Source organism: Onychostruthus taczanowskii, unplaced genomic scaffold, assembly GCF_017590055.1.
Source record: "Onychostruthus taczanowskii isolate IOZ18803 unplaced genomic scaffold, ASM1759005v1 scaffold10, whole genome shotgun sequence".
In the NCBI taxonomy this organism is placed as follows: Eukaryota; Metazoa; Chordata; class Aves; order Passeriformes; family Passeridae; genus Onychostruthus; species Onychostruthus taczanowskii.
The window spans coordinates 8,661,854-8,689,235 of record NW_024496526.1 but is presented as its reverse complement, the minus strand read 5'-3'; the positions used below and the strand labels follow the sequence as shown (position 1 = coordinate 8,689,235).

The 27,382-nt window shown below is 44.1% G+C and overlaps 1 protein-coding gene across 5 annotated transcripts in view; it reads left to right on the top strand.

Annotated features, from left to right (window-relative positions):
• Positions 1–25,018, top strand: part of HEG1 (heart development protein with EGF like domains 1) — a 51,667-nt gene extending 26,649 nt beyond the window's left edge. For 3 of the 5 annotated variants that reach the window (XM_041409572.1, XM_041409565.1, XM_041409555.1), the window contains 11 exons: positions 742–2,097; positions 4,378–4,497; positions 6,117–6,211; positions 7,039–7,097; positions 7,545–7,705; positions 9,420–9,554; positions 14,178–14,220; positions 14,323–14,360; positions 14,856–14,943; positions 16,385–16,559; positions 17,962–25,018. In XM_041409572.1, the coding sequence (XP_041265506.1) occupies positions 742–2,097; positions 4,378–4,497; positions 6,117–6,211; positions 7,039–7,097; positions 7,545–7,705; positions 9,420–9,554; positions 14,178–14,220; positions 14,323–14,360; positions 14,856–14,943; positions 16,385–16,559; positions 17,962–18,111 (2,420 nt within the window). In that variant the 3' untranslated portion in view covers positions 18,112–25,018. Of the gene's footprint in view, positions 1–741; positions 2,098–4,377; positions 4,498–6,116; positions 6,212–7,038; positions 7,098–7,544; positions 7,706–9,419; positions 9,555–14,177; positions 14,221–14,322; positions 14,361–14,855; positions 14,944–16,384; positions 16,560–17,961 lie in introns of those variants that run through there. The other 2 variants (XM_041409583.1, XM_041409592.1) reach the window with 2 other exon arrangements.
• The last annotated feature ends 2,364 nt before the right edge of the window (positions 25,019–27,382 follow it).

The following is a 27,382-nucleotide window of genomic DNA, read 5'->3' as shown; positions in this document are numbered from 1 at the left end:
CTGGTTTCTTTTGGGTGATGCTTTCAGAAGTGTTTCACGATGACCTAAGTCATTTACAGAATTAAAAAAAAAATTCATTACCATTCTTTTATTATTTTAAAGTTGGCTCAACTTAACTGTACATCCTAAAATTGGTACTTTAAGGTTGATTGCACCTTTTGTGCTAAATAATATGAATTTTTTGCAGGCTGATGTGCTGTTTATTTTGGCTTACCTGGCTGCAAAGTTTTGAATAACTGGGTTCATGATAAGCTGCAAATTAACATAATGCAATAATTTCATCTTGCAGAGGCATGAAGTTCACTGTGTCTAAAAACAAATTGAACAAGATGGATATTCTGTAGATGGGAATGGAGGATAAGAGGGGGAAGATATGAGTTTTGTAAATTATGAGTGATAAAGAGAACGGTGGGGTTTTCCTGCTTAGCTTGCCACAAATACCATGGAATGTTAAGATCTCTATCACTTTAGGAAAGCAATATGTGAAGAACAGTCATTTGGAAACCTACACATTTCATGAGAGTCTTGTGTCTGTCAGGGTTCATCATTTTACAATCAATTAAAGAATGAATAAGGCTCCTAATCCTATAACCATGCTTGAATGGTGCTGGAAATTCTTAGAAAATCATGGACAGGTTCACAGGCAAGAACATCTTATTTAGCAAGCAGTTTTAATATGACATCAAAATGCTTTCATTTCATTACTCTGTCTTTCTAATATTTTTTGTCCTTTTACTCCAGACTTTTCAGGAAGCCATCAGCCAGTCAGTAGCAGTGATGCTGAGAAAAGGACCTCGGTTTCTCACACAGACGGCACATACATTTCAACCACGTATACCAGAGGAGGGGAAAGGACCCTCCTGTCTATCTCCAACAGCAGCACCTCTGCTGACTCCTCAGAAAGTTCCACCTTTTTTTCTGAAATTTCCAGCCCTTTTGATGCCTCACAATCGTCTGTGGCTCATGACAGGCAGACCAATGCATCAAACAGTAGCAGTTTTGTTGAACCATCTACGGAGCCGTTGCTGGTGCACCCTTCCAAACCATCGACATCTGCTTCTAGGGGCAGCATAGAAAATACAACTCTATTCAACACTGACTCTGAGTTGTTGACCACTGACAGATCATCTCTGTCTTCATCAGCATTTCCAGCCTCTTCCTCACTGTCATCACTGCAGCACTTGTTGTCATCAACACCACCACCAACTCATCTGTTTACACTGTCAGAATCCCCTGAGCCACGCTTGCCCTCTGTGATGGCATCTTCACCCTCTCTGCAGGCTTTGTCGTCCTCCTTGCCCACTTCCTCCTTGCCCTCCCCATCTTACTCATTAGCATCTTTGTCTGTGTTTTCATCACCCTCATCCATCTTGCAGTCCAGTGAGAGTGATCAAGCAAGCACCACTGTGGCTACGAGTGTGGTCAGGCAGGAGCCCTCCACAGCTGCCACAGCCAGGAGCTCACCCAGAGAGACCAACAAGCCTCATGTCACACACCAGCCCCAGAAGAGCACCACCTTCACTCCCACCAGGTCACCTCTCCCTACGGAACCCATGGAGCTGCTTGGTGGACGCGTCGTGTCTGTGTCTGCTCCCGTGACGGTAACAGAGACTACCTCGCCTAGAGATGCCACCACCCAAGGGGACAGCTTTGGGAAGGCAACACCACTGCTCACCACAGCCAGTGTTGCTCCACAGGCTGGCCCAACAGATGCACCCCTTAGTCCCTCACCAAGTGAAACAAATCAGGGCAGCATTGTCCCCACAGTGACCACGGTGAAACCTCCTGTGCTGACAACCCCGTCCGGTCGCCAGCCCACCCCAGGTGAGGCCAGCACCATGAACGACCACAGGGCCCAGACACCCACTGCCACTAAGCACAGTTATACCACTGGTAAAAGCACAGAAGCCATGGGTCCCACCACTTCAAGGCCTGGTAAGGTCACTGAGGGAAACATCCCTGTTACAAGTCCTTCTGAAGCACCTCCAACCACCAAGACCACCGTGAGCATTGCAACTACTTTGGCTGCTACCAAACCAACCACTGCTCCTCCATCGAGCAGCACCGTCGGGCTGAGGACATCCCCTCCAGCTGCAGGTAATGTGTGCAATGGCTCTCATCAGTGGTGGGCCAGGAACAAGCGGGGAGGAATACCTGGGTCCCACTTCAAGACTTTTCAAAGAATTGTGTGTACTTGAGCATGTATAACAAGTCTGTTGTCAGCAGGGTTTGAGGGCAATAACTCGTCTCTGTGTTGTTTTTTTTTAAGCTAAGGGTTTAGCAATCAAGTTGAATGGGTGAAATAAGGGTGAGCACTTTGGTGAACATTTCTGATAGAAAGATTAAGCTGAGATTTGACAGTTTTGAGAAAATAAATCTGATTGGCCTTACAGGTGAGCACTTTATATTTCTTGATGGGTTAACACTAACAATAGATAATGATTGATATCTGTCTTATTATTGAGAAAGTACAGTTGGCCAGCACTTGGTATTTGTGTTGGAACCACTACTCATATTACAACCTATGGTTGTTTTCACCCCACCTCACTAAATATTAATCTTCTTAGGGGCCTGATGCTTCTCTTGGTGGGCTATGTACCGTAGTCTTGCTGAGTATGTTGTTATAGTAATTTATTACCACTGCCAGTCTCCTTATCTTTTCAAGTAAATATATTTGCTAAAGTCTTATATGAAAGGAAATTGACTTTGTGTTTGAAGTTCAGAGCCTGGCCAACATGCCACTGTAGGATATTGTGTGTGCTAAAGACATTAATCTCAGTGAAATACTGGCAATAATATATATTCCATCCAGTAATTAAGTATTTAAAGGTTACTTCTCAGGCTGATTGGTTTTAATTATAGCTTCATGCAAAAAAAAATTACTTTACTGGAATGATTTTTTTTATAATTGAAAAATTAAGATAATGCATCCTTTTTAAAAACTGATTCACACTTTGCCAAATTATTCTTTCCTTTGAAAACCAAGATTTTCCATTCACCAGAATACAAAAGATCCTTCTGCTGTCTTGGACATGGTGCTTTGCACATGGTCACTCACTGCCCTGAGAGTGGCTGCCCTGGTCTCTGCTGTATGAAGCACAGACTGAAGGATGGTGAAGTGAAAGCCATCGTTTGAAATCACACCCACTCATTTCTGGCTGCTTAGATTAGAGTCACCAAATCTGCTTCTCACTGATGCTGAGGTAGCAGTGCCAGGCTAGTCCAGCCATGAGATTTCATCAGGTGGTGTGTCCCAGGGCAGAGTTTGGCTGGGAGCTGTCAGGTCTGTGAGGTGCTGTGGGTTACTGCAGTGCCACCAGAAATGCACACATGGGTTTGGCTCTTGTGCTTCATGCTTTAACCACAAAGCCCGTGCTTCCTGCCTCTGCTGCAGCACTCAGCAGCAGCCACAAGATAGGTACAAGTGGTGTGTAAGTTGTCTTGCTGGTCTTGTAGAGCCTTGTCAGTGACAAGTCCCCAGCCCTGCCTATGGTCTGTCCTTGTGGGCGTGTGTGATGTGTGTTTGTGCTCATGTGAGTCATAGATGCTGCAAGAGGGGCTTTTTGACAAGGACACATTTTTCCTTTTTTTTTTTTCAAGAGGAAATATTGGATATATTTTTCAGAATTTGCAGTTTTAGTTGTGTAATCTGTGAAGCATCTGAGAGTACAGTCCTTAATGCCCTGAGACACTGTATTCTCACAGTGGTGTCTGCTCCCTGGGCTCTTGCTCACCCAGCAGGAAGGGCACTGGAGTGGGGCACAGGCAGGAATCACTGCTGTGACCATCCCCAGGCTGGCATGGAGGAGCTCTGGAGAAGGAGGTGATTGCAGCCAGGGCTGCCTCCACCATTACTGGGTAGTCTACAGACTGGATCAGTGCTCAAGCACTACCTTTGGAGCAGAGAAACAGGGCTTGGATGAAAAGGGCAGGACTTTGGTGAAGCAGCCCATGCCCACATGTCTGACTTGGACTGTTGAGGTTGTCCCTTTTTTGGTCTTCTCATGCATAAACTGTTGGGTTGTTTGTCTTTGGAAAGAACCCTGAGATCTTACTGATGAGCAGTGCTATAGATCAGTTGGATGTTCCTATTAACATGGATCCATGCTAGACCTCAAGGGCTTTTGAATGAATATTCAAGTGGTTTATATTTATTCTTTCAGCTCCAACAGAATAATTAGGAACAGCATAAATAGTAAGTGCAAATGATGCAATGAAGCATCTGATAATGCTCAGGGAGTCACAGATGGGGAGCCAAGTTCATCTCTTTTAGCCCAACAGCTGATGATTTTTATGATTCTGTAAGTATAACCTGTTTTGGGTTTTTTTTTTTTTTTTTTTTTTTTTTTTTTTTTTTTTTTTTTTTTAATTTTATAGAGGTGGATAAATGTCTTTCCAACCCTTGTCCTGCACTGGCCACCTGCAACAACACCCATGGATCCTATATCTGTCAGTGTCCTCTTGGATATGAGCTGGAAAAAGGAAAGTGCAATTTAGGTAAGAAAACAAAAGCAAAAAACCAGGGATGGAAATAATTATCTTTAATCTTCTAAAATAAATTGACTTAGGCTCAAACTAGTTCAGGAGCTTAATGTTCCTCCCAGCCACCTCTTTTATCAGAGCCTTTTAGTGTTTATACAAGTGTGGTGTCTAATGCCTGTCGTGTTTGGCTGCCTGGGGAGCAGGCAGAGATATCTGAGTTCTTCTTAAAAACGCAGCAAGGGAGTGGTGGGCTCAGGCTTGTTAGTAAGGACAGATGTGCCCCTGTACCTGATGTGTCTTAAAACTCCCAAAAAGCATTCAGCAGCTTATCAGCCCTGCAAACTCTGGTGAAGGCACTTGGCTTGGGAGAAGTGAGCGGGGCTGTTGTGTAACCTGGCTTCAGTGGGATCAGCCATGTGTGGAAAGTTAAGCAGCCATGGTGAAAGTCTTTGTAAGATCAAGGTCTTGTTTCATACCTTTAGCATTTCTTGAGCAGCACAGTTATTAGCTGGAACTCAGGTTCTGACCCCTTCCTTTCTATTTGAGGACTCTCAGTGTCAAGGACTTACAATATTCCATTGTAAAGGGGAAATTGTTTTCATAGATTTTCTTTTGACCCTTATTCACCGAGGATTAGAGGCATGGAAATTTTGCTAAGGAAACATGGGTGAGGTGTCCCTGAAGAGTGTTTTGGAATATTTCTTCAAGTTGGAATATGTCAGCTTCTAATTTAGAGACTTGTTTTGATTATGCCTTGAACTGCAGTATGGACAGATTATATAAACACTGTGAAGGTGATTCTCGGCTTAATTTTTGTCTGGAGTTGTTTCATCAGAAATGTCTAATATACAGTTTGTGGTGAAGATAGGTTCAGTGGATGGAAAAAAATGGGAAGGAATTGGAGAACTTTATAATGTTATCTGCAACTGTATTTGTTTTTCTGGTGGAACATAAAGCTGGAATTCTGAGTTCTCAGTTCCACTGAGTATCTCATGACACTTAATACAAGATTTAGGGGTATTATCTCTGCAAGTCTGTACAACTCTGATTATTGCATTCTGCTGCTGTGAATCAAATATGAATCTAAGCACAGAAAAATGCATCTTTTGGACCTCTTTTCAAATGTCATTGCTCATTCTCTCCAGCAGTTTGAAAAATGAAAATGTCCTTTCTACAGTGTTTTATTTTGACTTGCTGATTTGATTTCCTTCCATTACAGGGAAGAATAAGAGATTTGACATAATTTGACCCCCAACTATCACAAATAGCTTTGGTACCTGACACTGTCTTCTTACTAAATTTACCCATCTCTCTCTGTGTTCAGGGATCTATTTAAGTTAGTCTATGTTTCTGCATGAAATGTATGAGCACTGAAGTGAAATGCTGTCTGTTCAGCAGCACTGAGCTCTGGAATTTCACTGTGGGAACTGTGGGAACATTGCAGCAACCCTTGGGAAAAAAACCCAAGGCTGTGACTTTGCTTTATTGGGGCAGCGACTCTCAGATCTGAGTTTTCTGTATGCCTTGAAAAGGGATTTTCCATGCAAACAGTCTCTCATGTAAGGCAGATAAAGCCACATCTGCACGTGGCACAGAGATGTGTTCCAACTAACTTGTCTTATTTTACTTTTTAGCGAGAATATTTATTGGCCAGGTTCCCCTGAAACTTAATATCACTCATGGGAAATACACAGAGCTCTTCCACATTGAGAGGGAGATCCTGGAGGTGGTGAGTGTCCTTGCTGGGACTTTGACAATGCTGGTGGGACAAGTCTCCTTCATTCCTCTTATGATTGTCACATTTCCCAATTTCATAATTTCACCCCAGCCATTCAGTGTTAGCCACGTGCTCCTGGTGGGCTGAGAGCCAGTGCTGGACAGGCTGTTGGCTTCCCCAAAGGCTGTGTCATCAATAGCTCAAAAAGACCCATGGGCTGGGGATCATCTGCACATGCTTGTGCAGTTCTTACCCAGATCACTGTGTGCACAAGTTCATCTTGTTAGTGGTTGGTGGGATGGGTGCACTTCATTCCAGCTCTTGGGAGCAGGCGATTTGGAGATGCTGCGAAAGGAAGGAGGTGCTGGGTGGAGTCACTGTGATGCTGCCTGCACAGCTTGTGCTGGGGAGTAAATACAAGCAGCTGCCCAGATCCAGGGTCAGGGAAGATCTGCAGTCTCCAAGGGTGCTGCTTTGAGGTTGGCCTTGCACGGGGCTCTCTCCCTGCTGACGTCTGGCTCATCCCTGACCTTTGTGGTCATTACATGGCAGAGCCACAGGCAGATGCTCATGTCAAAATCCCTGGGGCTTTGTTCTTGTCCAAGGCTGTGCAATGGTGGCTTTGTCCACCCCTTACTGACATCAGGGCAGTGCATCTCTCTTATAGAGCAGATGAACCTCTGGGACGCTCAGAGCCCCCTTGGTCTCAGCAGACATCTCTGGGAAACACAGGGGATGGTGTCAGTGACCCAGGAGGACTGTCCCATGCTACATCCCATGGGACTGCCTCCTTCCATCATGCCCTGGGGCACTAACAGCTGCTCTCTCCCTCCTTGCAGCTCAATGCATCGCTGTCAGGCTTGCCAGGATACCACCACTCCACAGTTAAGGCAAGCAGGTAAGGCTAAGGCTACCAGGGGAAGAATGAGAAACTTGAGCATTTGGGATCTTCTGCTTGAGAGCCACACTCTCCATTTTGAGTCAGTGATTGATGCAATCCAGCCTGGCAGTGGTGCAGGGCATGAGGAATGCCTGACCAGCTTGCCAGGCTCACCTGGTACCCTCCTCCTGTCCTGAGCAGCTTAGGGATGGCCTGCCCCAGAGGGATTTGTGGCTGGTTCCAAAGCGAGCTACCAGCATCCCTTCCAGCTCCATATTCTCCTCTCTGTGTAGTGGTTATTCCTGGTTTTAAGGTCTGTTACAGTGCATGTAGTGCTGTGTCTGTGATAAGCATCTCTTGTGTTAATAGCACTCCTATGTATGAGGTGCTAATGATGACATCAAACTGACCTGTGATACTCAGGGCTGTTTTGTTTTGTTTTGTTTTGTTTTGTTTTTTTGTTAGGGAGGCAAATTTTGTCCATGTCTCAGTGCAATCCACGTTCTCTTTAGCATCCAACGTGACTTTCTTCGATGTTATCGGCAGTGTGAAAAGCTACATTCAAGCTTGCAAATCCCCCACTGAAGCCTGCCAGTTCATATCAAGCCTGAAATCACTCCACAGAGGTAAATAGCATCTGGAAGGACTGTGGCAGGAGGGGAAAGGGATGTTTTATTTGGCTCCTTTAATAAAAGGGGGACAACGTTTTGTCATTTAGAAAAATCCCTCTGTATCTTTTAATCTTACTTAAATGGGAGTCATCTTAAGAACCTCCCAGTCCAAAAGGAATGAAGATATCAAGCCTTATCTTTGCCACATGTGTGAGAAATCTGCCTCTCTGTGAAAATATTGTGCAGCCCAGGGTTAGAGACGTTGTAGGGCAGCCTTTCATCTCTGGGAAGTGACAGTGGGCCCAGCCAGATCAAAAAACTGTAACTCTTAATTTCACACGTGCAGCTGGGAGCCAGGGAAATGGTGTGAAAGCCAAGAGACAAAACCCTGCTGCTGAGCTCAATTAGAGCTGCTGGAGGCTGCACGGCAAGCTCTGCTCTCCTGCCTGCCCAGTTTCAGTGTTGCAGGTTGTAAAATGGCTCACAGTTAGTGAGAATTGCGATTTCTGTACTGGATCCTCCATCTGCCCAAGGGCAATGTGGATGCAGCACAGAAAGATGTGGAGAAGGACGCCGGTGTTGTGCGTGACCTTCTCCAGGTGGAGCCCAGTGCTGTGCCCTGGCATCGCCCAGCTCTCACTTCCTGCGGGAGTGATGGAGGAGATTTATCTGTGAGAGGTACAGGATCTCTTCAGGATCCCTGGAAGAGTTTCCTACAAGGAAACTGCTGCACGCGGTGTTTTGTGACTTTTGGGTTCGAGGCTTTAAGGTTTGGCCTCGAGGAGGGTGAAGGGTGGCAACTCTTAGCCTGGGTTTAGTGGGAAACCCCCAGTAATATTTTGGCAAAGTAAACATGCAGATGACAAGTTCAGTGTGTGCTTTTATTGCAGTGTGCTGTATTTAAAGCCATAATCTACCCATGGATTGCTTTAAATTATTTGGGTAAACCTGCTTGGATTATTCCTACCCATTACCTCTGATACAATGCTTCTATAAAGTCAACTTCTAACTTGAAATAAGCAGAGTAAGAAACAAATTATATCCTTGTGTAAGTACCTAAAAGAAAAGATGTCAGATAAAAAAAAAATTATCTAGCAAGGAAAGGTTTATAAAAGGACAGTGCCAAATGAGTGACATATTTTCCATAAAATCTTATTTCTCACAAATATTTATTAATTCCATTTAGTTTGACCTTCCAGTAAAAATGTAAATTTGATGTCACAGTTTCCATCATTTATCCACAGTTTTGATGAATGCTCATTGTAACAAGTCTGACTTTCTAAATTAAAACACTGCTTCAAAGTAATGTAAATTAAAGTGCAAATTTTTTTGTTTGAAAAATGAAAAAATCCAGTGCTTAATACTGAAATGGAAAAGAATTAGTTTGGTGTAAGCAAAATTTTTTTGCTTGATATAAACTTAAAAATTGATTTGTTGAACTGTGTCAGGGGATGAATGTGTTTGAGCTTGAGCCAAACCAGATTTCTCTTTTTTATTTCCCCTTCTACTTCTGAACTGAAACATTTATTATTCACCCCCTCTATTTGCCTGTACAAATGATGGTAGATAGGGTAATGTTGACTCCCTCCTAATGGAACAAATATTACTGAAAAAAAAAAAAAGAGATTAAAGCAGCACATCAGCAGAATGGGATGCCTAAGGAAAGCAAATGTGCATAATGGTGGTTTCAGAGAGAATCATGCTGATGTTGGCCACCTCTTCCCAACAGCTGGCAGCTTGTGCAGACAGAAGGACCCTGAATGTGACAAGGAAACTTCAGAATGCACCGACTTTGATGGGGTCGCTCTCTGCCAGTGCAAAAGTGGGTACTTCAAATACAACAAGATGGACCACTCCTGCAGAGGTATTGCTCTTTGTGTGGTGTACTTTGCCTGAATTTTCCTCTAAGTTTTTGTTCCAGTGGAAATGAGTGTGTGCATGTAGTGCTCTGCATGCAAAACCCTCAATATTATGAATAAATATTAGCAGCTCAAGTTTCTTGTATTTAGTTAGGGGGCTTTTCAGCAGACACTGAAGACACAGTCTCTCTCTAGGAATAATATTATCTCTTTCTGGAGCATGCTGAGAGTCACAGTGACTGAGGAGAGGGAGAAAGGGGCCTGGCTGCTTTGGGCTCCAGTTCAGTGGCACAGGGCAGAGATGACGTGTGTCTGTGCCTGTTTTGATTTTGTCTGAACTCTCAATGAACTTAGGGAAAGTGCTTTAAACTCAAAAGCTTATATTAATATATCATCAGTATTTTAAAATTTTGTATCTGAAAATGATTATGAATTTATTTTTCAGGGGGCTCCAAATAGAAATTTTAAGCTTAAAGATTGTGTTATTTTTTAGCTACTCTTTAGATCAACAAATCTGGTTTTGCTGCATTTTAAGCAAAGTCTTTACATGCCAGTGCATGATTCTGGAGGATCAGGGTGTCCATTCCCTAGTTTGTGGTTGCTGTAAGGCTTTTCTGATGACATATCAATAACAATTGCAGTAGTGGTAATATATTGCTTCTGGCACTGCCTGCTGGGTTGCTCTTGAAATAGGTGGAGATGTTTTGTCGGTTCCAAATCAGAGTGAGAAAAATGTGCCTGGAAATAACTCATGTGCTACAGACTCTGGGAGGGACAGCTCAGAGATGGGCACCTCTGCTTGCCAGGTCATGGCCCTGCCTCTCCTTCACTCTGTGGCTCCTTTGTGACAAAACCTTTCCCTTTGTGTTTTCCTCCCTTCCCCTCAGCTTGTATGTTGGAGGAAGGATTTCTTTTGGGAAATATTGAGCATCTCCACCAACCCTAGAGAGTCAGAGAGGGGCTTATGTAGTGAGTGAGGAGCTGAGCTGAAACTTGAGAGGTTTTTACCCAGTTCTTGTTCCATCATGGACAGTGGAGACCCAGGGAAAGTTACTCCATTTGTCTTGTTCATGTCTTGTGCCAAGCAGCGAAGACAAATACCTGAAAGGCTGTGAGGCTGTGGGTGTGATGGCTGCAGAGGGCTAAGAGATCTGAGACCTTCTACATATGATTACTCCATACTTAGGAAACTTGTTTGCTGTGGAAAATATAAAAACCATACCTGTAAACAGTGAGGCCTCAATTCCTTCATCTTCATCATTCCTTCAACCTTCATCTCACTGCTGTCAGTAGGAAACATCTTAATGATCACCTTGAGAGTGTCTGAGGGACAGGGCTGGTGTTGATTTTCATTATCACTTGTGCCCATCTGGGCAAGCCAGGTGGTTGGGATTTTTAAAGGCTTTTCCACAAGCCAAGCTATGGGCCCCCATTTTGATATTCAGAGCTATTTTGCTGATAAATATAGCATACAATATACCAGCCTCTTTGAAAACCTCTGCCCTTTTAGTGCCTAAACAGGAACCAAGGTCTCGTGAGCATCCGACCCTCATTGTGGGCTGTGAAAATGTGGTCTAGTAGCTCCAATTATAGTATTTGCAAAGAGGGAAATGGCTATTGTGCTGCCCTGTCCGGTCTCCCCCGTGGGAAGGCTGGGAGAATTGGCTGCCCTGACCCACAGGATTTGTTCTGTCCTCCTTGCAGCATCTGTCCTCAGGGACATGCTTGGGAAAGATGCCATGGGCCGGGGAAGGCTTGGGTCTCTGAGCCACAGGAGGTCCAACTTGTTGGCCAGGGTACCTCTTGCTGTGCTGTTCAGTGTCTCTGTGTCTCTGCTGATTTTTAGCCTTGTCAGTATCTTCAGGGCTATTTCAGTAACAGAGCAGCAAACCTGATGTTCCAGCTTTTCAAGGGCATGCTATTTTTACTAGTACAGAGTGTTTCTGGAGTGAAGCAAGGAGCAGCAAAGCAGGTTTCCAAAGAGACCCCTGAGTGTCTTTTGGGAAGGCAAAGGAATCCTAGGTTGAAGAGCACAACTCAACAGCTTTGCTTGACCCCTGACACTTAGGCCTTTCCTCTATCCCCTGCTTGTGTTTGTAATCTTGCCAAGTGAGTGTGACAGTGAGAGCTCTCCCGGGATCATCTTCAAAGGAGCAGCAAAGATGCCAAAGGAGAAAGCAAAGTGGCAGGAAAAGACACAGGGAGGAGAGGAAAATACATAAGCACCAAGGTTTTAAGTAAGACAGAGAAATACATATTCAGGATCTTGATTTTTCTCTTTTCTGCTCCTGCATCCTCCTGACCTGAGAGCTGCGTGCCAGCGAGGTCCCAGGGCTGCTCCTGCTCATGGCACAGCTCCAGCTTTCAAACTGCTCTAGGTGTTTGTGCCTCACACATTGCTGAGCTTAGGGTGGGCTCCAGCACGTGTCTGCCTGCCCCTGCAGCCTTCCCAACGTGCAGGTGCCGGGCTGGAGCTGGGATGCACAGGGCTGCTGTGCTCATTAGAGAAGGTATCTCTAGTGAGCTGTGAGGTGGATCCTCCCTCCCTTCCACTGCACACTTTGTTACTGCCCAGTCCTGTGGTGGAATGTTCACTCCATGATGTTTTCAGCCTGCTTTTGTTAGGTGAAAGGAGCAACCCATCCAGTCTCCTTTAGCCAATGCCCCGGTGAGATGAATGAGCCAGGCAAGGATTCTTTGGGATTTGCTATCCTTGCCCTGGCTGTTTGCTGACTGGGGCTCTGAACTCTTTCACAGTTACCTCTGGTCTCTTCCTTTACTTCAAAGAAATCATCTTAGAGGGAGAAAAATACATCTAATACAAAAAGCATCACAGTGTGATGCAGTAGGGGGGCTGTGTAATGAGCTTCACCTTCCCCATCCCCAGCTCTGGAAAAATGAACAGAATGAGGGAGGTGGTGGAGGAGTAGTGGGGCTGCATAGGGCAAAGAAAGGTGTGCAAGACCAGGTATCATGGGCATCAGCCCCCACCATCATTGGTGCCACTTGCTACAGCAAGGCTGTGCCTACAGCCACAGAAGTGGTGTGAGTGCAGCAGTCTTCTGTGCCCACACATCCTGAGGATGTGAGGTAGGCAGAAGATGGGAAATTTTGTTATCCCTGGGCTTGCAACATCTATTTCTGGGAACTAGAAATGAAAAGGGTCAAAGAGAACCTGTGAGTGTTGAGAGAAAAGCTGCAGTAATTAGGGAGACTCAAAGATCTCAGTGGCCTTGGCTTTATTAAAGATAAAGGAGTGGTTTGGTGGTGAGGAGGAGAAATCTGATCATATAACATTTTCCAATCTAGTAAGTAAACATCCAAAGTCTGGAATTTGACACTGGGGTAATTCAGACCAGAAAGAAGGTGAATGTTTTTAATGGCTGAGGAAAATTAACTTTGTGAGCTTCTGACGCAGTGCTGTGGTTGATTGTCTGTCACTGAAAATATTAAAATCAGTCTTGCGTGTTTCTTTAAAATGTAGCTCCAGTCCAGCTATTTGATTTGAAACTGGAATTAAATTTAGGGAAATTCTGTGACAGTTTTAAGCAAAAATGTTTGATGGGGGAAAAAAATCCATGAGCATTTTTGTTTTCATTGAACAATTCCCAGTGGAATGTGCTACAGGATTTTACCAGACCCTCAGGTGACGTCTTGCAGACGCCCAAGGGCTGCTGCCTGTGCTAGCCCTGGCTTGTCCCTCTGCCCAAAGTGACTCTGTCTGTGTCACTGCTGCCCAGGCCTTTGAGTGACCACCTTCACTGCCTCTGTGAAAGGCAGCAGATCTGCCAGTGCTCTGGTGGGACTGTTGTTGAGAAAAGCAGTGATCTTATCAGTAATTTGAACCTTATAGTTGTGTGTCCAGTGTATCATCCCCTTTGCTGTTCATCAGAAGGGTAGTGTCCTCAGATAATTTAGGATTGCTGTCCATAAGCATGGAAATTTTTTTTATTTTGAAGTGATGGTTCCAGTTTTTCACCAACATTTTGCACATAGCAGTTTTCTGGATTATTTAGACCTAATAAATTCAATTTTCATTGCATAGTAAAATATGATATCTCAAAATTTGATTTAGCTGCAAATTTGAAAAATCAGAAAAAAGGTGACATGAGAAAAAAACCAAACATTAGCATCCCACTTTGGGTTACCCTGACTGTGTTTGCATAACTCTTGTTGCAGTACTAACATCTAAATATAATTAATAACATGCACCAATGCTAAAGCAGCATAGTTTAAGTGGGCTTTAAAAATGAAAACTGGAGGCACTTCCACGTTTTTTTTTTACATTGCTATTTTGTGTGAAGTGAGTGTGCAGTGAGTTTTCATTTGGGCAAGAAGCTCTGCTGGGAATGACATTTCCAGCAGCTCTCCCTGTGCCAGGCTCCACACTGGCTCCTCTTGGAAGCCCTGAAATGGTTCCATTAAAGCCAGCAGGATTTATTTACCTTATTCACCTTTAGTGCACGATGTTTTCCCCAAAGCAGAGCACATCCAGCCGCCCGTCCAAGCGCACGGCATTCCTGCCGTGCAGCCCGGGCCGGTGGAGCTGAGGCTGCCGTGGAAGCGGCGCTGGGAAATCCCTGCCGGCTCCACTGCGCGGTGCTCACGGCCCTTCTCTCTGCTTTCAGCCTGTGAAGATGGATATAAGCTGGAAAACGAGACCTGTGTGAGGTATGGTGACTGTTCTGCCCTCCTCCCACCCCACCATCCTTGCTCTGGTGACCTGTTGGCACAACTGAGCTGCTGAAACTCCCTGTTGTTCTCTGTTCCCAGCTGCCCCTTTGGCTTGGGTGGATTCAACTGTGGAAACCGTGAGTACCAAGTTTCATTTCTTTCATTTTCTGCAGTGTCAGAAGTAGGAGATTTGAAACAAATAATTGCAAGTGACTGTGTCTAAAATGCAGTAGGTACACGCTACTATTTTCAGTGCTTTTTTTTCTTTCATTTTCCTTTAAAAGTCATTTTGTGGACCTTTGTCAAAGCTGACTTAATGTCATCTAAGGAAAGGGGATCTCCTTTCCCTGTATAGTCTGTCAGGACAGCACATGTAGTGGGCATTCTTGAAGCAAGGTATTTGAAGGTGAATCCATTTGAGTTACTCTGATCTATCAGTGAAGGGAATCTATTCCTTAGGGAAACAAGAACTTGTTTCTATTTCACTTGAAAACTTAAGGCTATATTGCTTATGGGGAGGGGGGAAGGTGGGAAATAAGAAGCTAATCCCTTTGCAAGGGGACTGTGGACATGTTACACTGGGGTTTAAAACCACACTGCTGTTTCTCAGCCTCTGTCTCTCCTGTCTGCAGCGTATCAGCTCATCACGGTGGTGATTGCAGCTGCAGGAGGGGGACTGCTGCTGATCATGGGCATAGCACTGATTGTCACCTGCTGCCGGTAGGTACCGCTGCCCTCCCCGTGGATTGCACCACACCCAGAGCTCCCCGTGTGAGCTCCTAAGGAATAAAACATAGCATAGCTAAGGACCAAAACGTAGGTGAAAGCATAGGCTAAGCAAGTGGGTTTATCAGATATACTGATGTATCGCACTGTGCTTTCATTTGGAGAATTTTTAAATTTTTTTTCCCCAGCAGCTAGGCTAAACAATGGACTGGGGGTCTCTTAAAGGTACATCTGGAAATCATGTCCTCTAAGGATGGAGAGGCAGGGGAGTCCTACCCACACAGAGCTGTAAGGCTCTGAAGCCAGGAAGCAGACTCCAAAAGTGCAAGCTAAGTAGAAAGGAGCAGTTTAGGCAACAGGAGAGGTTACTTGCTGTTGCTCAAGTGGTGTTTGAGTGGATTTAAGGCTATTTTCATTCACCTTTATGACCAAGTCCTGCATGTGCTCTCACTCTGTGTCTCTCTCCCTCTCACACACACACTCACACTCACACACACCTCATTCCCATACCAGCAGGTGGCTTTGGATAAGATGTGCTTGCCTAGGAAGCTCTATTTCCTGATTCATGTAATCTGAAAAGGGATGCCTTGCAGTAACACCCTCTCCCCGCTATTCCAGTCCCCAAATCTAGGATTTCAAAGCTGTCTGATAAAGCTGGCAGCTGGATTTGTCAGTAATATAGATGTGGCAGTGGTTTGGTTGTGCCCCTCTTACCCCATATTTCCAGCCAGGGGGATGCCAGCAAACTCCAGCCAGGAGAGGAGGTGCCCAGAGTGCAGATCTCCACAGGGGTGGCTGATCTTCTCGTGAGTCTTGGCCTTGTGCAGCTTATGTGACTTCCTGGAGGATACTCTGCTTTGAACTGGAAGTGTCCACCAAAGTCCACTCATTAACCATTACAGTCCTGGAGGGACATTTGGTGTCACTCAGGCCAGCTCCTTGCAAGTCTTCCTTCTTAGGAATTAATGTTCCTAAATTAATTAGGAATTAACAAGTGCTATAGTTAATAGCATGGGGGCTCCTATATGTTTTTCTTCCTCAATTTCCATGATTTTTTCATTGACTTAGATGGACACACATGTTTTTAAGAGACAAGGGGCATAGCTGGAACAAGAGGGTTTCAGACTGAATGTAGGGAAAAATTATTTCACCACAGAAGCAGTAAGGCAGTGGAACAAGTTGCTCAGGGAGGTTGCCATGTAACTTTGGAGATTCCAAAGCCCACCAGATAATGGCCTGAGTTGCATGATCTGATTTCATATCTGACTTGGCTTCAGAGCAGATGGCTGGGCTATAATCCTTCTGAGGTGATCTTTGTTCCCAGTCAAGATTCGTGACATCAAGTCATGATCTCTCCTGAGATCATGCCAGAAGTGTATACAAGACAGCAGGATAAGTTGTAAGTTTTCACTTTCCCTCATTCTTTTATAAACAGGAAGAATAAAAATGACATAAGTAAACTGATTTTCAAGAGTGGGGATTTCCAGATGTCACCTTATGCTGAATATCCGAAGAATCCCCGGGCACAGGAGTGGGGCAGAGAGACCATCGAGATGCAGGAGAATGGAAGCACCAAGAACCTGTTGCAGATGACAGATGTGTATTATTCGGTATCTATCCATAGATTAATTTTTAACCCTTTGTGCCTCACACAGGAAAGAGATGTTCCTTTATTTTTGGAAGTGCAGATCCCTTTCCTGCAAGATAAAAGGGCAAAGCAAATGTCTTCCATAGCAAGGCATTAGGAGTCCTATGGGCTCTAGCTATTACTTGTGGTGAATATCACAAGAGATGTCATTAGGAGTTGAAACCTCTGTCTGGGGAACTTTTCCCCAGAATAGGAAGATGGTGGTAACTGAGGACCCCTCTTTTCCTCCATTCCTTCCCTCTCCAGGGTACATAAGGAGCATCCCTTCAGCTCTGAGGGAATAAGGAGTAATAGGGTGTGTAGGGCACAGAAAGGCACAAGCTGTTATGTCATGGTTGGTACCATCTGCTAATGGCTGTATCCAGAGCTGTGGTGCTGCTGTATCATCTGTCACTCATTTTCAGCATGTACTTAAGGTGTGTGTGGGTTACTCATGAGAGTGAAAGCTGCAGGATTTCACCCAAATCACACATTCTGGTCTCCTTGCTTTCCAGAGCAGAGAACAGAGAGGATTACTATTTTCCTGGCTTATATTTTAAGTTTTTCAGTGAGAAAATTTACTGGGTTGCACAGCGAGGAGTCAAACAATTCTCCTTCATGCTTCCAATAAGAATGAGATATTTGAAATGAAAATGCATTTCCTAATTTTTTTGACTAAATAAAGACTCTCATTATGCTGGGAACTAGAAACTGAAACTTTTTAGCAAGCAATAGGTGATGAGGGTTTTGCATGGATCTGCTCTGTAACAGATTAAACCAAGAGGCTTCATGTTATTCACTGGGTGAAAGGATTGTACAGACTTGATCTTAGACATCAGTGTTCCTCCAAGTGTTGTCCTCAGGAGCCTTACTTAGTTACAAGAAGGGGAGAGAAAGGAAGGTCAGATTGTTTTGTATTTGACATACAATTCAAGGGCCTGTGTTGGGAGAGGAAGTACCTATGGTTAAAGGCGAGAGAAGTGCCCAGGTAATACTCAAAGCAGGAGACTACCTTTGATTTTCTATAATTGTCTCCTTTAAGGATGGCTCTGGAATGATATCCTTTTAATGAGAGTTGTTTCAATACCTGAGCTCAGCAGTAGAATTTTTTTTTTTAATTAAAAATTAACTGTATACTTAGACCACACTTGGAAGAGTCAGGTAAGCTCCAAGTCTGTTCATTGGCCAGATGTTGAAATTAGATTTCATCATAATAATCCCTTCAGGCAAAAATTGTTCTAGATTATAGAGATCATTAGAGATCCCATTGTTCCTTCTAGCTACTGAACCAACAGCAAAGATATGTGGTAAGGCTGTGCCTGAAGAAGGATTTGAGTGTGAGAATAAGACCTTTTTTTATTTGATTTTTTTTTTTGCTAATACAGCCAACTGGACTGAGAAATCCTGAACTGGAAAGAAATGGACTTTATCCTCCCTACACTGGTTTGCCTGGATCTCGACATTCGTGCATCTACCCTGGACAATACAATCCATCCTTCATCAGTGATGAAACCAGAAGAAGAGACTATTTTTAGCAAAGAGTGGAGAGGGAGTGGAAGATTGACACAGTTGTGTGGCCCTTAATTCCCAGGTGCAATCTGTCTCCTGGGTAGTTGAGGCCACATCAATCTTACTCTTCCCATTTAATAGGAAGGACTTTGAACTTCATGCTGAGCATTGCTGCCCTGAGGGACAGTCACAGTTGCTGAGCATCAGAGAGGAGGAGGAAGAGGAGGGAATGGCTCAAGAAGCACATCACTAAAAGACCCAGTGGGAAGCTAACATGTGTACTCCTTATTCATTCTTCACTCTTCGCGCTACACGGGCAAGCATGGATCAGTACAGGCAGAAGAACTGTGCCCAGCACTCTGCATTGAATACCACTGGGGAGTGTCTTGTTTACAGATCTCGTTCACTGTTGACTGTGCTTGTCTTCCTAGCCACCCTTCATGCAAAGATTCACTGTGCAATTGCTTTTGGTCAGGCAAGTTTGTCCAGTCCCTTTTAGACCACTGCCTTGCTGTTGTCGGCTTCAAGCAGGACAGGGAAGCTGGCTTGTGTTCTGGCCCTCACCTTCGTACTGGTAAAAGTTCTCCAGATTTCTGGGTCCTTGCCAAAGCCAGGTGTCTGGCAATATTGGCTGAATTAATGGGTTGATTGTCTCCCAGTGCAGGACAGTCAGTCACACCACTGCAATTTTAACAGAAAAAAGGCACAGTTGTTCCTCTGTGCTGCTTTGAAAACCGTCTGTATGTAGGGAATGTTGTTGTTTTGTCAACCAAATTGTTCAGAAGTGGTGCCACTACACACCATCATGATGCTTCCATATGGGATCCTTTGGGGCTCTGTTTCCCTGCAAGGATTTAAATGCCTGTAGACACAGCAATATAATATTAAATAATTCCTCATGGGGAAGAAGAAGATGAGCTGGTAATTCAGAATGCTTTTTATGAGGAATCTCTGAAGGAGTAATAATGCTGTAGCCTTGGCTGGGCAGAGGAACCTGAATTCTGGGCACTGAAGGTGGGATATATTTTCAAGCCCCCAGAGTCCACCTTGAATTTGTAGGCGCTGTGGAGGCTTTCAGTGCCTTGGAAAAGAGGGCTTGCCACAGTCAGTTGCATTCAAGGAAGAGAAAAACATGATGCTTGCAATCCTAGCATAGCAAAGATCACTTATGTTGAAGTGTTTTTCTTTCTTCCATCTTAGTTTCGAGTGATTCAGACCAGGCAAGTTTCCTCACCCAGGTGTGTTCGTTCCTATTAGCAGAAGCTGAAGAATGTAAGTTATTGCATTTCTCACCAAAGACCAGGTTGAATTTCATGGACTGTATTCTGACCTAGAGTGAGTGTGGAAAGAGATCTTACTAATCACAGAACCCTGGAATGGGTTGAGTTGGAACGGATCTTGCAGATAATTTTTTTCCAACTCCTCTGCCATAAGCAGGGACACCTTCCACTAGACCAGGTTTCTTAAAGCCCCATCCAGCCTGGCTTTGAACACTTGCAGGGATTGGGTAACTTCTCTGGCCAGCCTGTTTCAGTGCCTCACCATTCTCATCATGAAGAATTTCTTTCTTGTAACTAATCCAAATCTACCTTCTTTGCTTTAAAATAATTTCCCTTGTCCTATCCCTACACGCCCTTGCGAAAAGTCCCTCTCCAGCTTTCTTGTAGGCCTCCTTTAGTTACTGGAAGGTGGTCCAAGATCTCCTTGGAGCCTACTCTTCTCCAGGCTGAACAGCCCCAACTTTCTCAGACTGTCTTCATAGGAGAGGTGCTCCAGCCTCTGACCACCTTTGTGGCCTCATTTCTTCTGATGGCACCACTGAGCACAGCACTGCAGGTGGGCTCTCAGGAGAGCAGAGCAGAGGGAGAGAATTCCCTCCCCACCCTGGTTCTGGTGCTGCCCAGGGCACAGCTGGCTTTCTGGGCTGTGAGAGCACATTGCTGGGTCATGTTTAGCTTCTCACCAACCAACACCCCAAGTCCTCAGGGCTAGTTTCTGTTCTCCAACAGCCTGCATTTGTGCTGGAGATTGCTCTGGATCACATGCGGGAAATATAATTAAATATCATGAAGTATATTTACCACTTATCTTTACTGCACTGTTAATCTGAGTCATCCAAAGCCTGTTTAGATACAAGGTCTAGATGCAGTTTCTCCTCTTGAATGTGAATGTGCTTTTAATTCAAGTTGGCTGCTTGTGTAAGGATAACAAATAGCCCAGTTCCTTCGTCACTAACTCACTGAATCTGTAGTGTGTACATAAGATGATATTCCCTTCTCCCCCACCATGCTTTAAAAGACACAGTGCCTACAACTAAGTTCATAGGTAGGTCAGCTCACTGAAGCACTGAGGATAGTGGGGTGCATCCCCCAAAGTGCCTAGCCCCAGTTCAGATGCTCATGTGTTGTGTGGCTGCTCACTGGAGGCAAACCTGGGGTGATGAGGAGCTCTCCGTCAGGGAGCAGGTACTTGCATCCTACAGATGGTGTGAGTTCCCAGATCCTTTCCCAGCACTTTAAAGGCTGTTGTGTTCCTTACCAAAGGTCAGTAACCGGTATACAGAGGGAAGTGAGACAGCAACAGGCAATTATAAGCTGTGTTGGCTTAGAGGTTTCTGGTCCTTGCTCACAGTTGCTTCTGTTTTCTCAAAACTTCAAGACAGGAAAGGTGCCACAGATGTGCTTGAGAAGGCATAGTTCAGTGCACCAGCCACAGCACACAAACACAGTGTCTTTTTTATGCCTCACCTCTTGTCTTCTGTGTAGAAGCAGCAGTGTGAGCTTGCAGAGAAACACAGCTTTATGGATGCCAAGGGCAGGATCCTTTGCACTTACGTGAACTTTCGGTGACAATGCATCCAACTTCACACCTGTCTGATCCATAATCAGCCTGGCAGCTGGTAGTGCACAGCTGATCTCAGGTGTAGGGGGAAAGGAATGGATGCTCATGGGAAGTACAGATGCCCAAGGAGCTGTATTTAAGGAAGGCTCTACTTAGTGTCCAAGATATTACAACAGGTAAAGCACAAGAATTAGATGTTCCCTGCCATGCTGATCAGAGTTTTCATCCAGGACAGAAAGGACTGCCTTTCCCCTGGTATGGAGCAGAGATATGTTTTTGTTACAAAAGAAAAGAAGATGCAATTCATGCTAAATATAAATCCAAAGCCTATAGACAAGCACTGGACTTTGTCCATTTTGAGTAAAGCAGCTTGTGATAAGAAGGTGTCCCAGCAGTGACGAGAATCCCATGATTTACCCATGTGCCAGCATTTCCTCAGATGGGAAAGCATTTAGGCCTGTGCTTATAGGCAAAGATGTTTACCTGCTTGGTTAGTTCAAAGGCTAGGAGATGAACTTCTGCGTGTCAAGTACAAAGGACAAAGTATGGCACACCAAATCAAAACTGCAGACCAGTCCTTCTGCACAAAGAATATATGAGCAAAACTTCTGGTCTCTATTTCCCAGCACACTGCAAATTGCAAGGGATTTGGGTGGAATTGAGATAGGGCTATTTCTAATGAAAGCATACCTTAATGGTCTTCAAATTCTTCTTGAATTGTATCTGGAGAGAAAGAGTCTCAGTAAATCCAGCAAGATTTTCTGAGTGAGGACTGCAAAACTTGGAATTTTCTGAAAGAGTGTTATTGCACTGAAATTTACTCTCTGCCAATGCAGGTAAACGTTGGGGCATTTCTTATGAGGGTTTATCCATCACAGCCTGACCTATTTGGATAAGAAAGGAGTCTCAGAGCCAAGGCATAGTCCACAGGAGGAGGAGGAGGAAAAGGGTCTCTCCTGACCTGCCACACCTTCTCTGGGTGTCTTAGGAAGCCCTGCCCAGCAGGCAAGGGAGGGGTTTAGGCAGGAGGAGTCAGCACCCAGATGAGTGCAGGTGCTTTCCCCCAGAGTGTTCCAGGAAGCTTTTGGGAAGGTGACAGAGGCAGCCTGGGGTGATTCAGCCCCTGGGTTTCCACCAGCCCAGCTGCAACCTGTGCTGCAGTGCTTGTCTTCAGCACCACCCACTGCCAGCTCCGCTCTCCTGGGACATCAGGGGTGGGTGCAGTGCACTGTGCTGTGTCACAGTTTTTGATGGTTATTTTACTGCAGTGTTCGCTGCCTCACCCCAGCAGTACCGACTCGCCCAGCCGCAGCAGGGATGTGGGCAGTGTTTCAGTGCAGGTTGTCCCTGTGTAAAGCTGCCACCAGGATCCTCTCTGTGTCTGCCATGAACAAAGTGCCCTTTGGCAGTGGAGTGGGGCTTGTTACTCCTCTTGGGTATAGGAAGGGTCTCTATGTGCCCTCAAGCCCACTTTCAAAATCAGATGCTTCTCTGTTCACAGCCTAACTCCCTGTAGGATGTCTAAATACATGCAGCTTATTTCTCGTCTCACTTTTAGATTACTTCTAGCTACTCCAAACTGAAAATTTTGAGCACACTGGATGTTTTTGCCAAGGGGAATCACTCTACTATGTGAGAGAATAGGAGGGAAGTGGCATGTTTTTGGTATGGAGAATGCAAGTGGTTCAGCCAGATGTGGGGAAAGGAAGAAAAACTACACCAACACTGCTCATAAATCTGCTATTGCTCCTGGCTGCTGTGGAAAGGGAGGGGAGCAGTCAGCAATGACCCATGGGCAGTTGTGTGGGTGTATATTTAATTAATTTGGGAAAAAATGCTAATTCTGTTGCTTGGCAGGAAAAGTTGTGAGAGGCATGTGTTTGCTGCTGTGGTGCTCTGCCAGTTATACTGACAAAATGCTTTACCCACAAAAATACCCCTGACAGTCAGCATAGGAGAGGCAGTCCCAGTGAACTGATCAGCAAAACACAGATTTGAGGAATCTTTCAAAGGGCATCTTGAACATACAGTCTTCCTGTGTCCTGCTCTTGCCCTGGCCAGTCCTTCCAGCTGCACTGGGGAAATCAGGGATGTTTTTTCATAATTTTGAAACCTCACAGCACTGAATTGGGCTATAAGTGGAAAAAGTGGGCCAGGTTTTCCTCCATTCTGGAAGCATTAGGTTTTATAGCAGCAATGAATCTCATTGCTCCCATGGCATTTCCCATAAGACCCACTGGCACAGTCATGTACTGAGTTACTGCTCATGAGCAGCTCTATGAAAGTTATCTGCCTCCACGCTGCAGGGTAGTAAAAGGCTTTAAAAATAGCAATAAATTGCAGTTAGAGAGACGTATTTATCATTGTGAAATAGTTTGCGCCAATGCTTGTACAGGTTGTTTGCTGGGACCTGAGTGAGCACAGAATGGGTTTGGACACTGCTGCAGATACACCAAGTTGCTTTCCCAAGGACTTGTCTCTGATGCTGGTCAATGGCTATATCTATTCCAAATCCAGCTGGAATTTTCATTCCCTAATAGTAATCTTTAGCTTTCTTCCTTAAATTAGCAAGAACAGATGCATTTTAGTTAAATGCTCTTCCTATGCTGACTAATGCTTTTTCATCTTCACACACAAAGGATGCAATCCAGCATCCCTACAGTGACTGGGGTAACTCTCCCATGGACTGCAAAGAAGGTTTTTTTAGGCCTGAATTACTCCACCACCAGGATCACCTGCCTGTAGTACATGCTTTCCCATGGCTCTGTCTTCCTATTTCTGTGATACTGTTCCTGCCTTTCCATGTTGCATCTATTTCTTTTTTTTAAGCATCCTTATTACTGTAACAGGACCTATGTTATGAACAAAGCAGCTTCAAGATTGGAAACAGTTTCCTGCGAAGAGAGTGAATGTGAATTTTGTGTAGTTGTTTTACAGGTCAGCCAGCCTCTTTCCTGTCATGTAATATCTAGGGATGTAGAGAAGCTTCCTGCTGTCACACATATCAGCTGCTCTGCAGATCACTCTTGCCTGTCCCTTTAGAAATTAAGCAAGATCTCCTGGTTTCAGAAGGGGTATGTCCTGTGCTTGTAAGAGTTTGGGACCTTTTCAATTCCCATTTAATTCTTCATTCTCTTGAGCTGCTGAAATTGAAAAGCAGGAGAGAAATTCATGAAGGAGAAAGAAGTACCAAAATTTAAAAAAAAAAAAATATACTTACTTATTTTGCAGAAGTGTGACTTCAGTACTGTGAGATCAAGTGTGGGATGACACCTCTTCTGTGTCTAGTCTGTGTTGCATAATATCCTTGTTGAGGGAACACCTAGCAAGGGTACCTGATGTTCCTCCAAAGTGGTATTGAAATGCTAAATCACTCAGTCTCTATTTCAATGAAATGCTAGAAGAGATGGGAGTCCTACTTGGGTTAATGACTGCAGCAGGCAGCCCCCAGATGAGCAAAATCCTGTATGGAAAAGTCCTGTGGAATACACTGATCACTTCTCTTGAATATGGCTGGACATAAAAAGTCTTCAATAAAATCTGCTAGGATGGGTTTACTTTAAAGAAAAAAAAAAGAAGCTGAACAGGGTAAATATTTACTACCTTTATTTTTTAAAGGAAATTCTGTTAAACTCAGTTATTTGCTTTAAACCCATTAAATTCTACAGGACTTTCTCCTAGTAAAAGGTGAAACTTGGTGTGTAAAATCATAATGATTTATTTAAGCAGCTTTTAGAACTGCAGTAGTAAAGCTCACCTTTTATGAACTCTCTTCCAAAAGATAAATTTTCAGCATTTGTTTGTGCTTCTTTACAACCTGAATGTAAACCTGCTTTATGTTCTTGACATTGCTCCACTCCCTTCCCTCTGTCTCTGAGTGTTTGCTTCCAAGTCTCTGGGGTTCTGAGGATGTTTTCCAAACCAGTATTATTTAAAGTTGTATCATAATTTCAGCCTCCACTAATTATACAGTACTGTAGTAGCAAAATATAATTTTTAAGGATTGGATTATTTTTATACCTGCATCCAATATTATTAAATCTGGCGTTCTAGTCAGTATCATAAAAGGATACAATAAAACAATGAATATTACTATGTCCCTGCTTTTTTATTGTCTTTAGCTTTGCCTGTAAAAGGGAAACATATGCAATTTTTAGGTGGTTTTAGTTATTATTATACATCTAATCCAGAAAATAAGAAATTGCGTAGAAAAGAAATTGCTTTTGTTCTTCTGATGGTGCTGCCTGATCGAATAACTAAATTGAAAAGCAAAGAGGAAATGGGTAAGTTCTGTTAGTTGTGCCAAACAAAATTCTGCTCAGCTGAAACACAAGTTGTGTTCTGATACATTTATCTTGGTGGTACCAAGCAACTCAGTCTAATTTTAGTTTTTCCTCAGTTTGATTTTTGCTGGAATTGGTGAAGTTGTGTGTGTATGTGTGAGTGCATGTTGGAGGGGAGGAAAACCTCAGGAGAGGCGGGTGCAGCAGGGCTGTTTGCAAGGGAAAAGGGCTGGACCTGACCACCATGAGATCAGCTCTGTCCCAGTAAAAACCAGCAGGGACAGTGAAGAATGCCCAGCTGAGTGTCCCTCGAAGGAAGAAGGAGGGCACCTTGAATCCAGAGGAACACCAAATCCAGCTCAGGCTACTGAGAAGAGGCATGATTTGGAAGAGCATCTGGAGCAATGGCAGGTACGTTCATTTGGGGCAATTTTTTCGGTGTTGCTCCAGAGCAGTACGACTGTGACTGAAATCAGATGGGACTAAGGTGGACTCATCTGTTTTATGAAAAGTTAGGTGGCCAGTTTGAACACATGATTTGGCTCTCCCAGTAGCCATGAAAAGAGACACACACCCACAGAGAGCACCTCACCCCATGGTAAGAGATCACTTACCATGACTGTCTCATGATATTCTGCTTTCTGTGTGATGTTGGTATCTTTTAGGATGTTGTTTATCTTTTAGGAAATTGGCAGTGTAAAACCACGGGTCACAACATTTCCATGGGACTAAGTAAAAGATCTTTGGGTTATGGACAAGCACATGATTTAACAGTCCTGCCCTACTTCAGATTTGCATCAGTGCCTCTGAGACCCCTGAATGCATCCCTAGTGTGTGCCCTCAAACTCTTGGGAACCACCTGAAAAGAAGTTAAAGAGCATCTGCTTCCCCTGATTATATGTGAATCAGTATCCATAGGGATATATGTGATTTAGACTTCGGAAACTTTTTTTTTTAATTTTTAGCTAATTAAAAAATATATTTCTACTCATATATGTCATATATAGTGGAGGAACCAAATTTACATGAAATAGCAAAATGTAGAGGAATCTAGAAGGAAAAAGGATTGAAAAATGTGCAGGAAAAAAAAAAAAGTATTGATGCACATAAAGAGCTGTAAAAGACAATTTTTCCTACTTTCTCTGCTGACAGCATGATTGCCTCTTGATTGCATGCACTTTCTAATAGATAGACAAGGCCTTTTTGGTATTTCTTTTTCCTGCCATAAAAAAGTATTGACAATAGAGCAGCTACTGTTATTAAACATAGCATATTTTTTATTCCATAATAATTGTTCAGTGTTCTTGATTGTCATATCTCAGTTTTGACACACAACAGTTTGATTTTACAGCCTCTGGAAAGTTATTGAGTTATTTCTGCAAAGGAAGTTTTCTCTGTAGTTCCTTGCAGGACATCACAATTCCTGTGGCTGTGTGAGTCTCTCTAGACTAACAGCCAACTTTTTATTGGGCTTAATGACTTAGCAAGTGCAGTTTCACTGGTATCAGTTCCCCTCTTTGGTTAATTCTCTGTGTCTGTTCTCCCAAACCACCATATCTCTGTAATTAATTGCCCCACAAATCACCAAGCAATGGGACACATAGAGCCTGTCGCCCCCCTTCCTGGAGAGAGCCTGTTGTGACCGCTGGTGTGTCACAAAATGGACAGGGAAGGGCAAGCAGAGATGAAAACTGCTAGTCCCTGAAGATGTATGTCTGTCCAGTGCATTATTTCCTGGAGAAACTGGGGCCTTTTGCATTGCAAATGACTCACACTGCCAAAGCTGTGATCGTAATAAACAACCAGGTAGGAATGGAAGTAAAGTTTAAAAATATAGGTAACACACCAGTTCCTGATGTGCATTCACTAGAGAACAGTTCTAATGTGCAGGACTGCACACTCAAGCTGTAGTCTCTAGTGTAGGCTGAAAAGCTGCACCATTTCCACCTGCTAGACACCTGGCCCTCATTTTCTATAGTGCCCTGAGAAGTTATTTTGGTCCCATGCACTTGCTCCACAGCCAACAGGGAGATTTTAAGAGCTGGATTTATCTAGCTGCACCTTGAGGCAGCATTGGAAAATTGGAGTGTACCATGAAGACTGAAGAGTGTAAGTCTGGGAGATGGACATTGCCAGAGGATGGGTGACATAAAGCTGTGCCACTCTCCAACAG